Genomic DNA, 12,172 nt, shown 5'->3' on the forward strand with positions numbered 1-12,172 from the left:
TTTAAATCAGTTTAGTTTTAATATTAAATACATTCCCAGACCATGTGATCCTGAAAAGCATTTGGGTTAGTTTCTGTTATATTTCTTAATTCATATAAGCATTTAATTCCTTTAAGCCAATTAGACAGAGCTCTTTACAAATCAATTTTATTAATCCTCGAGAGGTAGATATACATGCATATAGAGACAGAACCAGAAACATAATAGTTTTATTTGCTTTTTAAATTTTAGCCATGAAAGAGATAAAATAAGGCAAAAGCCCATTAATTTATAACAGTTAAGTTTATTCATTCCGATGGTTAAGGCTTAAAAAATTTTATTTGCCCACGATAAACAATTTTTTAAGGAGACTAGGGAGCTGCTTAGGCAAGGGAACCATTTCAGCTGCTGCTGTTTTTAAAAAAGTTTTCTTTTCCCATATTTTTCCTTTTTTTTTTTTTTTTGTCTCAGACAGTTGTGGGCTGTGCTTACATTTCTGTTTATCTGTAGAAAGACCTTGGAAGTTACTGGAGACTTTAAAAAATCCTATCAGATTTTTAATTTTGCCAAATTTCTGATTATAGAGTTATTAAATTCTTTGAAATGTCTTGTCAGGTTTCAGACAGGAATAACAATAGAAAATGTTAAAGCACCTGCTCAGGCAGCCAAAGGTTCATTTAAGAAGTTATTTTGTCTTTTAGAAGCTGCTTATCAAAGAATGTATTCCATTGTCCCTGAGAGATTGGGATTCCTTTCCCTGCAAACCTGTTTCTACGACAAACAACACAACAGACAGAGACAAGAAAGGGAAATGAGAGAGCCTGTAGTCAAATGACTCCTCACCCACCAGGGAAACCTCTGGAGAGCTTCTCATCCCCCAGGGCATTTCTTACAAGCATGAGAGCTGTGAAAAGTCCCTCCTGAGAGAAAAAGATTCTTTCCCACAGGGGTAGCAAGCTCCTGTGGTACCCTGCTGCATGCCAGGATCTGGACAATGATGCCTAGGGAAATCACCCCTCTTGAAGGAAAAACCCCTCCCTTGAGGGAAAAAAACCCTCGTGATGTCAAATAAAGGCATTTGAACTCAACCAAAAAAGCAGGGAGATCCAAACTTAACAGGACTTCACAGTCAAAAAGAGAGCAGGCCATAGAAGCAGTAAACACAATAGAGGCTCTATAGATATGAGATCCGGTTTCAGGGGATGCCAATCCATGAAGGTGAGGCCACTTTAGATCCCACTCCTGACACCAGATGTTAACCTAAAAGTAAAAGGGCATTGAAAGTGAGAGAAAACAAGCATTTATTTGAGATTGAAAAAATAGCTATTTGGGAAGTACTGCCTCAGGCAGAAGCCCAAATAATACTCCGATTAGGAGACAAAAGCAAGGGGTATTTATGAGACGGGAAGGGGGACAGTTACATCAATAAAAAGAAGGCATTTCTATTGGTGCAGATAAGCTAACATAGTGACACTAATTCTAAACCATGTTTTAAATTTTCATCTTATAGCCACCAGTCTAGTAGTCATAATTGCTTTCTTGTTATCCTTGCACAGTAACTTGGGAAACAAGGTTGTTTTGCCTTTTTAACATTCCAGAGGTTTGAAGCATAAGATGTGCCAAGCAATTCCTCTGGGATGACAGTGCCACCTCCATTTTAAAGGGACTGTTTCTACTATAGTTTACACTTCTCCCATCGCCCTCATCCAAATCCTGTAGACCAGCCATTTTTGCTCCTCCTCTGGGTCCAAGCCACCACCTATTTTGGGGTGATCCAGCTTCCTCTCTGGATCCCCCCTCCATCTCTCTGGGAAATGCAGGAACATTAGGGAATAAAACATATTCCTCCAACCTCTGCAACTCTGACATTCTAGTGGGAGGAGTCAGAAGGAAACAAACCTCAAAGGTAAAGTATGTAAATGACACATTTGGGAAGTTCAAGGTGCTACTGGGACAGGACAGGGGCTGAGAGCCCTGAAGGCAAGTTGAGCTTTGCATTTTAAATGGGGGGCTAGGGGGGAAGCAGCACCTCTGTTTATTTTCAGTGTGGACAGGAGGAGTCCCTGGTAGTAAGAGTAACCTCCCACAGGGTTCTTTTTTTTTTCTTTAAGATTTTTTATTGGGGAAGGGGAACAGGACTTTATTGGGAAATAGCATGTACTTCCAGGTCTTTTTCCAAGTCAAGTTGTCCTTTCAATCTTAATTGTGTATGGCGCAGATCAGCTCCAGGTCCAGTTGCCATTGTTAGTTGGAGAGGGCACAGCCCACCATCCCTTGTGGGAGTGGATAAGTCGAACCAGCAACCTTGCAATTGAGAGCCCACTGGCCCATGTGGGAACCGAACCGGCAGCCTTCGTCATTAGGAGCGCGGAGCTCCAACCGCCTGAGCCACTGGGCCGGCCCTCCCACAGGGTTCTTGCCTCATAGTGAAGCCCAGAATGGGTTCTGACCCACATGCCCACCAGCCCATGAGGTGTAGCCCCACTAGCACCGTCTCTTCCAGTACAAAGACTCGTTTTACTCTGTGTCTGCCTCTTCCTTAGAGAATGTCTCAGGCAGGCATGCTTGCCAGTTTGGACCCCACTGTGTCCTCACTACCTAGACCCAGCCCATACATGATCAGTGATTTTTGAAAGCACCTCTGCCCAGACTAAATGGAGCCCCTCACCCCTAGAGCCTGGCAGAGACCCCCCACCTTGACCAAACTTCAGTTAGGCTTCTCAGAGCCCTTGGCTTTACACAGCCTCACCCAGGATTAGCAGAGGCCCCACCCTTGAGATCTCATCATCCTGCCCTGCCTTCAGCAAGAATGCCTCTACCTTGGATGTCTTCTCTTAGCAATCTTCCATCTATTGACAACTCCACCCCCCCACACCCCGCCCAGGAGAGGCTGTTCCAAGATAGGACGCTTTGGGACATGAGCTGGACTAGGGCCGAGAGGGAGAGTGCTTACTGCAAAGCCCACGTAGAGGCTGTCTGATCATAACTGATGTTCATTCTGACATAAATCAGCAGCCCTCCCTTGCCTCCTGCTACGCGCTGGTTCCCAGAACAGGCCATTGTCTTGACCTGGTCAACACGTCAAGCACTTTCCATACCTGGTAGCATTCCTGTAATAGTGCCATGACTCTGCCCCCTACACAGTTCTTCAGTTCAAGCTGAGCAGAGTGGGGGTGGGGGATCCGCTTCATCGTGCAGGTGCCTACAACATGCCTGGAGGGTCAGTTTCCCTTAATAAACTCTATTAAATACCAGACTGGAGTGGCAGACTCTTTCTTTGGTCTTTCCCTGCCCTCCACGTACAGAGGTAGATTTTCAGTCTTAGGGCTTTCCCTGGGTCTGGAGTACTGACACCCTGTCCCCTTACTCTGCTTAGTGGCTATAAATCCCCAGCTGTCTTTGCTGTATTCAGAGCAGAGCCCGATTGCTCCTGCCTGCTGCAATATAGCCTTGAGTAAAGTCTTCGTATTTTAACAAGTGTCAGAATAACTTGTTATGAAACCAGCCCTGCCCAGTGGAATCCCAGGTGCCTGTGGTGACAGGGAAGTCCATCGGGGTCTGCACCACCCGTTGGGAGAGGCCTACTGTGGGTACAGCAGTAGTCAAAGCCTGTGGGCAAAGCGGCAGGACATCCTGAGCCATCCAGTTGCTCCGGGAGTCTGATCTCAGGTAGAGGGGGGCTGGGGCTGCTCCCATGCTGACACATTAACTTCTGAGGCCAGCAGGAGGGTGGATGGTCACTCATTACCAAGGGCCGAGGTCAAGGGGCTGGGTGGTGTCCGGTCACTTATGTAACCTGTGGGCATATATAGGGGCACACAGCCCCGTGAGTCTCTTACCCACCTGCCAGCTCTGCTCCCTCAGGATGAAGGTGGCTGTGGTGAGTTCCCTAGACCCCACGCAGAGTGGTCCTACTGCCTGCTCACTGCTGGCCGCCTGTCCCTCATGCAAGGCTCAGCAGCGGCCGCTCCCCTCTCACCTGGTTCCCACCAGCCTGCTCCTCCAGCCAAAGGGCTTCCTCTTTCCTGTTGTGGTACAGCTGTGGCAGGGTCAGCCCTGGGCTCCCAGTAGACCCAGGTCTTGAGAAGGCGATGCCACGTGGGGGTGCTGTGCTCCCACACAGCGTCACCCCAGGAGGCAGGCATCCACTGACATCTGCCCTGCAGACAAGGACACCTGGCGGGCGTGACAAAGCGCCTCCAGCCTGCTAAGGCCGCTAGCTGTGCAGGGGCCAGAGATGGTTGTGCTTGGGAGGACCTGTGCTCTGGGGCAGCCGCCTGCCTCGGCTGCTGATCCCCGGCTTAGTCTCGCGCCCTTGGGGGGGGGGGTGGCCGCACTTTCTGATGGAGCATCCTGGTGAAGTGGGTTCAATCCCCACCCAAACAGGGCCCCGACCCTTCCCTGGTCTACCGGCCTGAGCTGGACCCGCAGGCGGCCAAAGACAAGGGCAGCTTCCGGAACTACACCGTGAGGACCCCGCCCTACGTACCAGGCCCCTAATCCCGCCGGGCCCCACCCTCAACCCCCGCCCCGGCCCCCACCACGCCCCCGCTCTCCTCCCCAGCCCGACCCTTCCCTGGGGAGGGCAGCGCGCACCGTTGGCTCAGCTCCAGGGCCCGCCCTTCGGGAAGCCCGGGTTCACACCAGTGGGGCCAGGCCTGGGAGAGGGAGGCGGTGGGCGGCCGGGGTGGGAAGCGCAGGGGCTGGGAGGCGTCTGGCTGACCCTCTGGCTTGCAGTCCGGCCCGCTCCTGGACCGCGTCTTCGCCACCTACAAGCTCATGCACTCGCAGCAGACGGTGGACTTCGTCAAGAAGAAGGTACCCGGCTGACTCCTCTGCAGCGACTCCGAGGGTGGCACCGCCTCCCCCACCCCCAGTGCCAAGTGGATGGAGCGGGACAGGCCCTGGTCCGGCCGGCCCCTGGTCGTGCTGACCTCTCCTTTCCTGGCCCAGCACGCCCAGTTCGGGGGCTTCTCCTACAAGAAAATGACTGTGTTGGAGGCTGTGGACATGCTGGACGGGCTGATAGACGAGTCGGACCCAGACGTGGACTTCCCCAACTCTTTCCATGCCTTCCAGACGGCGGAGGGCATCCGGAAGGCCCACCCTGACAAGGGTGCGACCCCGCCCTGCTCCTTCCGGCTCATGGGGGTGCAGCCTCCAAGAGCTGCGGGGGTGGGGAGGCAGACGGAGAGGGGGTGCCCCTTCCCAGCAGGCCCTGTTCCCCCCGCAGGAGCTTGTACCTCCTGTGGCCTGGCCCCAGCTCCCCCACTAGCCCACCCTGTTCCTCTCCCTCCCAGACTGGTTCCACCTCGTGGGCCTCCTGCACGACCTGGGGAAGGTCCTGGCTCTGGCGGGGGAGCCCCAGGTGAGGGCAGGGAATGGGGGTGGCAGGGCAGGGCCGGCACAGCCTCCGCTCTGGGCTCAGCCTCAGCGCTGGACTCAGGGCATCCACTTGGTGGGCAGGCCCGTCACGCCCACCCATGGCTGCCTGTTCATCCCCAGTGGGCAGTCGTTGGAGACACCTTCCCAGTGGGCTGCCGTCCCCAGGCCTCTGTGGTTTTCTGTGACTCCACCTTCCAGGACAACCCTGATCTCCAGGACCCTCGATACAGGTACCCCTCCACCACTGCTGGTCTCCCCTCCCCAGGGTTCTCCTGAGCCCCCCTCACCCCTTCCCTCTCCCTGCAGCACAGAGCTCGGCATGTACCAGCCTCACTGCGGGCTGGAGAACGTCCTCATGTCCTGGGGCCATGACGGTGAGGCCCATTAGAGGATGGCAGCCGGGATGGTCAGCCTGTGGTGGGGGCCAGGCCTCTGGGCGCCTGGTGGTGACACCTTTTCTCCCGCAGAGTACATGTACCAGATGATGAAGTTCAACAAATTCTCCCTCCCCCCGGAGGTAGGCGGGGGGCGGGGGCCAAACTAAATGTCCAGCCCAACCCAGTCCAGCCTGGAGCACGCTGGGTGGCTTCTTCTGTCCCCAGGCCTTCTACATGATCCGATTCCACTCCTTCTACCCGTGGCACACGGGTGGCGACTACCGGCAGCTGTGTGGTGAGCAGGACCTGGCCATGCTGCCTTGGGTGCAAGAGTTCAAGTACGGCCATCCTGGGGGACTGGGAGGGAGGAGGGCAGAAGGGGATGTGGGGGGCTTCTCCACAAGGCACTGTCCCTCCCTTAATGCAGTAAGTTTGACCTGTACACCAAGTGTCCTGACCTGCCAGACGTGGACAAGCTGCGGCCCTACTACCAGGGGCTTATTGACAAGTACTGCCCCGGTGTCCTGAGCTGGTGAACAGCCTGCCCACCCTGCTGTTCTCTCACTCATGTAAATGTGAGTAGAGTGCCCCAGGGTGAGAGCCATTGTCAGGCACAGTGACAGCTCACCCCAGCCTCTCTGGGGGACCCCACACACCCACCTATGGTCTTGCTCCCCACCTTAATCCACTCTGCCTGGTGGCAATAAAGACCTTGAAGCAGCTTGAGTGTGACTGTCACTGAGGTCGGCACGTTGAGGCCAGCGTGTTGTGGCAGCAGGGCAGGCAAGTCTGTGGCTTCTTGGACATGTGTGTCCTGCTGTGCCTGTCACCATAAACATCTTGCTCGTCCTCCCAGCTCCAGTATCAGAACCTAGGGTCACTCTACTTACCCCCACATTTTCAAAACTGTCACCAAGTTCTCTGGGCTCAGTGTTTTGTTTTGTTTTGTTAATTTTTCACTGGGGAATATTGGAGAACAGTGTGTTTCTCTGGGGCCCATCAGCTCCAAGTCATTGTCCTTCAGTCTAGTTAAGGAGGGCGCAGATCAGCTCCAAGTCCAGTCGCCATTTTCAATCTTTAGTTGCAGGGGCATAGCCCACCATCCCATACGGGAATTGAACTGGCAACCTTGTTGTTGAGAGCTCGCGCTCTAACCAACTGAGCCATCCGGCTGCCTCTTCAGCAGCTCAGGGGCAGTTCGTTGTCTTCAATCTACTTGTGGAGAGCGCAGCTCATTGGCCCATGTGGGGATCGAACCAGCAACCCTGTTGTTCAGAGCTCGTGCTCCAACCAACTGAGCTATCTGGCTGTCCTGGGCTCAGTGTTCTTAAACAAAACAAGAGACCTCATAGCTAAAAGCACACACTATAGAAAACATCATATAACAGATATACAGATTAATTGCCATGAATGTGACCCAAGAATGAAAACCCCAGCGCCCTCCCATGCCCGACGTGCAGCCCCGACCTTGGCTCAGCCAGTCACCTCCTTTCCCGTGTGGTTGTGTCCCCGTGTGGACCCCTCAGGGCCACAGTTCAGCTGACTTCCCCCTGTTTTCTAGCAGTTCACTTCTTTGAAGAAAGTGGATCATTTGCAGGAACTTCCTTTTGTCAGAATTTGCTGCCTGTGGTCCCCTCTGGCCAGATTCAAGTGCGGCTTGGGGGAGGTGCACTTCAGAAGTGGTGGCATGAGCTTTATCAGGAGGAACAGGCCAGCTTTTGTGTTGTCAGAGCCCCTGTGTTCAGGTTCATCCAACAGTGTCCTTAACCCCTCAGAAGGCTCCACTTGGCTCCACGCAGCCTGCCACCCCTCAGGTGGACCCTGCTGTGGGGAGCAGCTCTCTCCTGTGCTGTTGGTTACCCCTCATACAGGAAATGCTCCAATCTTTCTCCCAATTTATGGATTTGCAAAGGTGGATTCCCTGGCATACAGGCAATCAATTTGTCTGTATTAAGAAGGTACAGATTTCAGCATTGTGAGGACAGAGTCCCAGAGAGCAGTTTCCATGCTCTCAGCATCATGTGGAAAGGTGCTGGCTCGGTTATTAGATGACCATCAGCTGTAATCAGATGGCCACCTGCTGTGGCTGGGTGGCCATCAGCTGTTACCGTTAGCCACTAATATAACTGCCGTGGCTACGCTAGCAAGGGGGTTGGTGGTTTGACAGAGAAGCGGACGGCAGATTGCTGCTAGCAAGTGGATTGTAGATTGAGGATCGTGTGGCTCCTGCTTCCTGTATCTCCAACCCAGCCGCCATTGAGACTATAGTGGTATGACTCCCCTATCTATGGCTCCGTGGGTGTTCCTTTTTGGCCTCACCATATCCTGCATTCTTGTGTGGGGAGTGGGACCACAGTCCCTGCATGACACATGGCTCAGCGAGCAGGGTACGGTGCCAGCCAAAACTCCGAAGGGCGGTGGAGCAGTTTGTGTGTATGAACACTCAGTCTCAGGAAGCCTGTGAGGAGTGGTGCTGGGAGCAGGAAATGAGATCTGCCAGGGAGAAACGTAACCCCTCCGTCAATTGGTGGTCCTCTCAAGCCTCTGGATGGCACACCACCCTGTTGGCTGTGGCGGGCGTCATCTTCCTTTTTGGTAGTCTGCTGCTGCTGTGGGCTCCTAAAGTTGTGCATGTCTTGTGCCATGGCCACCACCCACTCGGATGCCTCGCACGGTGAGCAGGATTCCGGCCAGGTAGGAATGGTGTCTGACTCTTGGCAGAGGAACATGTGTCCCACACACTGTTCTCACGAGTTGGACCCCCAAGGAGGGGTGGGAGGATGTGGATGGCTCTCCGGCCAGCATAGAAGAAGACATGCAGCTGCCGGAGAGCTGGACCCCGTGAAGGGCTGGGAAGACGTGGATGAGTCTCCAAGCAACAGAGGCTGGAGAAAGTGAAGGTCATTGCAGCTGTGTGGGCTGGGAAGTGCTTGCTGGGGCAGCCCGGATGCGGGACTTACAGTCCCAGGAGGAAACGCTTGTTGAGTCCCCGGTGGAAATTGCGGGTGAGGTCAAGGTGGTACCTCACCCTCAGGTTGGGGAGGACTTGGAGCCCTCGCCCTGTGGAGCGGGCACACATTGTGGGGCCAACGCACAGCACTAGCAAATGATTCTGCACTATGGAGAATTGCCCTCCATCCCTGATTGATGGACCACTTGACTGTTTGCTTGGGAACATACCACCATGTAGTGGAATCGGCGGATGTTTGCTTCCTGTGTCTCGCCCAGCCACCAGCGAGACTGTGGTGCAGGAAGACCCCTTGTTGGGGTACAGGCTGATGTTTGCTTCCTGTGTTTCAACCAGCTGCCATCAAGAATATGTAAGCACCTTGGCTGTAAGCCACTATTGTTCCAGCATGGTACCCTGAGAAACCCTGGCTGTGCCTGAAAAGACTGGCAGTACCCTGAGAACCCTTGCTGTGCTCAGGAAGTGGGTGGACATCGAGGGACACCCCCTGGGACATGACTTGAACTGGACTGAAACTTTTTCTCATGAGCTGGATTTCTGACACAGGGCCCCTTGCAGAAGACGCTTGTCGTGTAGAGTGTGAGGCGAGATCCTGCAGGGGTGGAGAGTGGGGACAGAGCCAGGAGAGCAGTTGCCTTGAGCATGGACTGAAACCAGAGTGTGTGACTGTGCTTAAATGGCAGTTCTTAGAGTGTGGTCTGTGGCTGCCTCGGGGTCCCTGCAACCCTTTCAGGGGTCCGTGAAGTCAATGCTGTTTTTATAATATACTGAGCCATTATTTGCCCTTTTCACTGAGTTGACACAATGGTGATGTAAATGTGATAGTGGGTCAAAGTGCTGCTGCCCTGGACACAGTGGCCCCGACTGCCAGGCCTGTGTCCTTTAACGCCACACACACCCAGTAAGGAAAACATCAGTTTTACTCAAGAATGTCTTTGATGAAGTAGTAAAAGTTATTAAGATTATTAAGTCTCCATCCTGGAGTAGGGGTCTTTTTAATATTTTGTGTGACAAAATGAGAAGTGCACATGAAGCACTTCTGGGGCTATTAAATGTGACAACTGCCTCAAGTCACTTGGTGACTGAATTTCCAGCTCAACCAGTCATCTTCACTTGGAAGAATAACTGTTAGACAAACTACAGTTACTCAGTCTAGGGCATTTAGCAGGCATTTTCTTAAAAATTAACAAAGTGGCCAGCCCAGTGGCTCAGGCGGTTAGAGCTCCGTGCTCCTAACTCCGAAGGCTGCCGGTTCGATTCCCACATGGGCCAGTGGGCTCTCAACCACAAGGTTGCCAGTTCAATTCCTCGACTCCCACAAGGGATGGTGGGCAGCACCCCCTGCAACTAAAATTGAACACGGCACCTTGAGCTGAGCTGCCGCTGAGCTGCCGCTGAGCTCCCGGATGGCTCAGTTGGTTGGAGCGTGTCCTCTCAACCACAAGGTTGCCGGTTCGACTCCCGCAAGGGATGGTGGGCTGTGCCCCCTGCAACTAGCAACGGCAACTGGACCTGGAGCTGAGCTGCGCCCTCCACAACTAAGACTGAAAGAACAACAACTTGAAGCTGAACAGAACCCTCCACAACTAAGATTGAAAGGACAACAACTTGACTTGGAGAAAAGTCCTGGAAGTGCACACTGTTCCCCAATAAAGTCCTGTTCCCCTTCCTCAATAAAATCTTTAAAAAAAAAAAAAAATTAACAAAGTGAGATTGTCACTTCAAGGAAAACAATGACATCATGTGTTGCCAATGGTAAAATTTAGCTTTGAAGCAAAAATTAGGATTTGGGAAAAACCTGTGTGTAGTGGAAGCTCTGACAACAGGCTTTTGTGATGCAAGTGCCTGACTTAAGCTTTGATTGCTGAGACCTCCGCTCCAAAGTGGCTGTCTAGAATGAACACATAGCAGCCACAGGACTCGACAAACAGCCAAGCCACCTCCCTCCCACTGAGGCTCCTTTGTTTTAAGAGATACTGATTGGTTTTGATAACTGACCGTTTCAGCTACTTGTCTTTTTTCTCTTGTCCTGCACGCCAAATACCCCTCTTATGTTTTAAATTTACCAATAAAGAGTCCTGTGAAACCCTAGGACTCACCTTGACACCAATAAAAGCAGCACCCCGGGCCTATGCTCTCCCTCCCTCCCCTACCTATCTCACTGTGTGTCCCCTGGCATGCCTTGTACACCCAGGGCCTGTAAGTAATAAACTTTTTCTTTTAAAGTTCCCCAATGGTTATTGGTGAAGGGCGTCTTGTGATCATAATAAGAACCACAAAGACCTGTCCAGTGGAAGGGGAAATGTCTGTCGGCCCAGGTGATTGTCCCCTAGGCATCTATAGCTGGTGGCATTACTATCAATAAACTGAGACCAGCAGGAAACACTGTCCATTGCTGTGAACTTGACAGCTTACTCATACTTAAAGATTTTTCTGATGAGATCGATAGTGATATTAGTGACTGTGATTTTTTTTGAGATTGTACAATGGAATGTGTCAACATTTAGAAGATCTGCATAATTCAATGAACCAATATTTTCCAAATGACCACTATATAATACTCCAAAATCATGCAAGATGCCCAAAAGGATTTTCATGTGAAAGAGGAAAAAAGCTCACTGGTACGGTTTCAATTTCCAAATTGCAGTGGTGCCATGGACTCCTGAGAAACTACTACTTAGAGGTTTTTTGTGGGGGTTTTTTTTGTTTTTTTTTCAGTTTTGAGTTTTGAGTTTCGATGTGGTATAAAAGAAGAATATCCACAATGCTCTGAAAAGGCTTCTAAAATACTCTTCCATTTTCCAACTACTGGTCTGTGTGAGGCCAGATTTTCATCATGTATTTTGACCAAAAATCTATTGCAACAGATTGATCAGAAGCAGATATAAGTAGCCAGGCTCTAAAGAGATTTTGCAAAAATGAAAACCTATGCCACTCTTATGGAAGCACGTTTGCTTGATGTCTCGGATTTTTGCCCATCATCTTCTACTTCATGGAGACTATTCTTGTACTCATGGGTTCCCATAGTTCCTGTGTGTCATGAAACCACGTGGTTCCAATTCCTTGGTTTTTCTTAGTTTGGATTCTAAGGTGTGGGATCTGGCCCACCTCCTCTTTCTATACCAGGCCACAGAAGTTTCCAGCCAGCCCTTGGATTGGCCGCCCTTGGGGTATGTGCTCATCTTGTTCAGTCAGCTGTAGTTGGGAGGGAAGGGCTTGTGGTCCCTGCACCAGGATCTGTGCCCTGGGAGTGGGCACGCAGAGGCACAGTGTGATATTCTCAGTACTGCTGGGCTGGGGGAGAATCTGCTTCATCGGTGGCAGGTTTCCTGAAGGACTTCGACTTCAGTAGCCCTATCGCAGACCAGAGCCTGTTTTCCTCGCGTAAGGGACCTGGCAGGTGCTATTCATGCATCTTGCAGAAAGAGTAATTTGTCACTTTCTAGAGTGTCATTCCTCCCTT

The 12,172-nt window shown here is 51.8% G+C and overlaps 1 protein-coding gene across 1 annotated transcript; it reads left to right on the forward strand.

The window, feature by feature from the left end:
- Positions 1-3,740: 3,740 nt before the first annotated feature.
- On the forward strand, positions 3,741-6,462 carry MIOX (myo-inositol oxygenase). Its single transcript, XM_019717797.2, has 10 exons — positions 3,741-3,859; positions 4,366-4,446; positions 4,717-4,797; positions 4,933-5,095; positions 5,280-5,347; positions 5,485-5,594; positions 5,671-5,738; positions 5,832-5,881; positions 5,967-6,079; positions 6,169-6,462. The coding sequence occupies exons 1-10, from the start codon at positions 3,845-3,847 to the stop codon at positions 6,275-6,277; spliced, it is 858 nt and encodes a 285-aa protein (XP_019573356.2). The 5' UTR covers positions 3,741-3,844; the 3' UTR covers positions 6,278-6,462.
- Positions 6,463-12,172: the final 5,710 nt, after the last annotated feature.

The sequence above is a fragment of the Rhinolophus sinicus genome, linkage group LG02 (assembly GCF_036562045.2).
Source record: "Rhinolophus sinicus isolate RSC01 linkage group LG02, ASM3656204v1, whole genome shotgun sequence".
Classification (NCBI taxonomy): domain Eukaryota; kingdom Metazoa; phylum Chordata; class Mammalia; order Chiroptera; family Rhinolophidae; genus Rhinolophus; species Rhinolophus sinicus.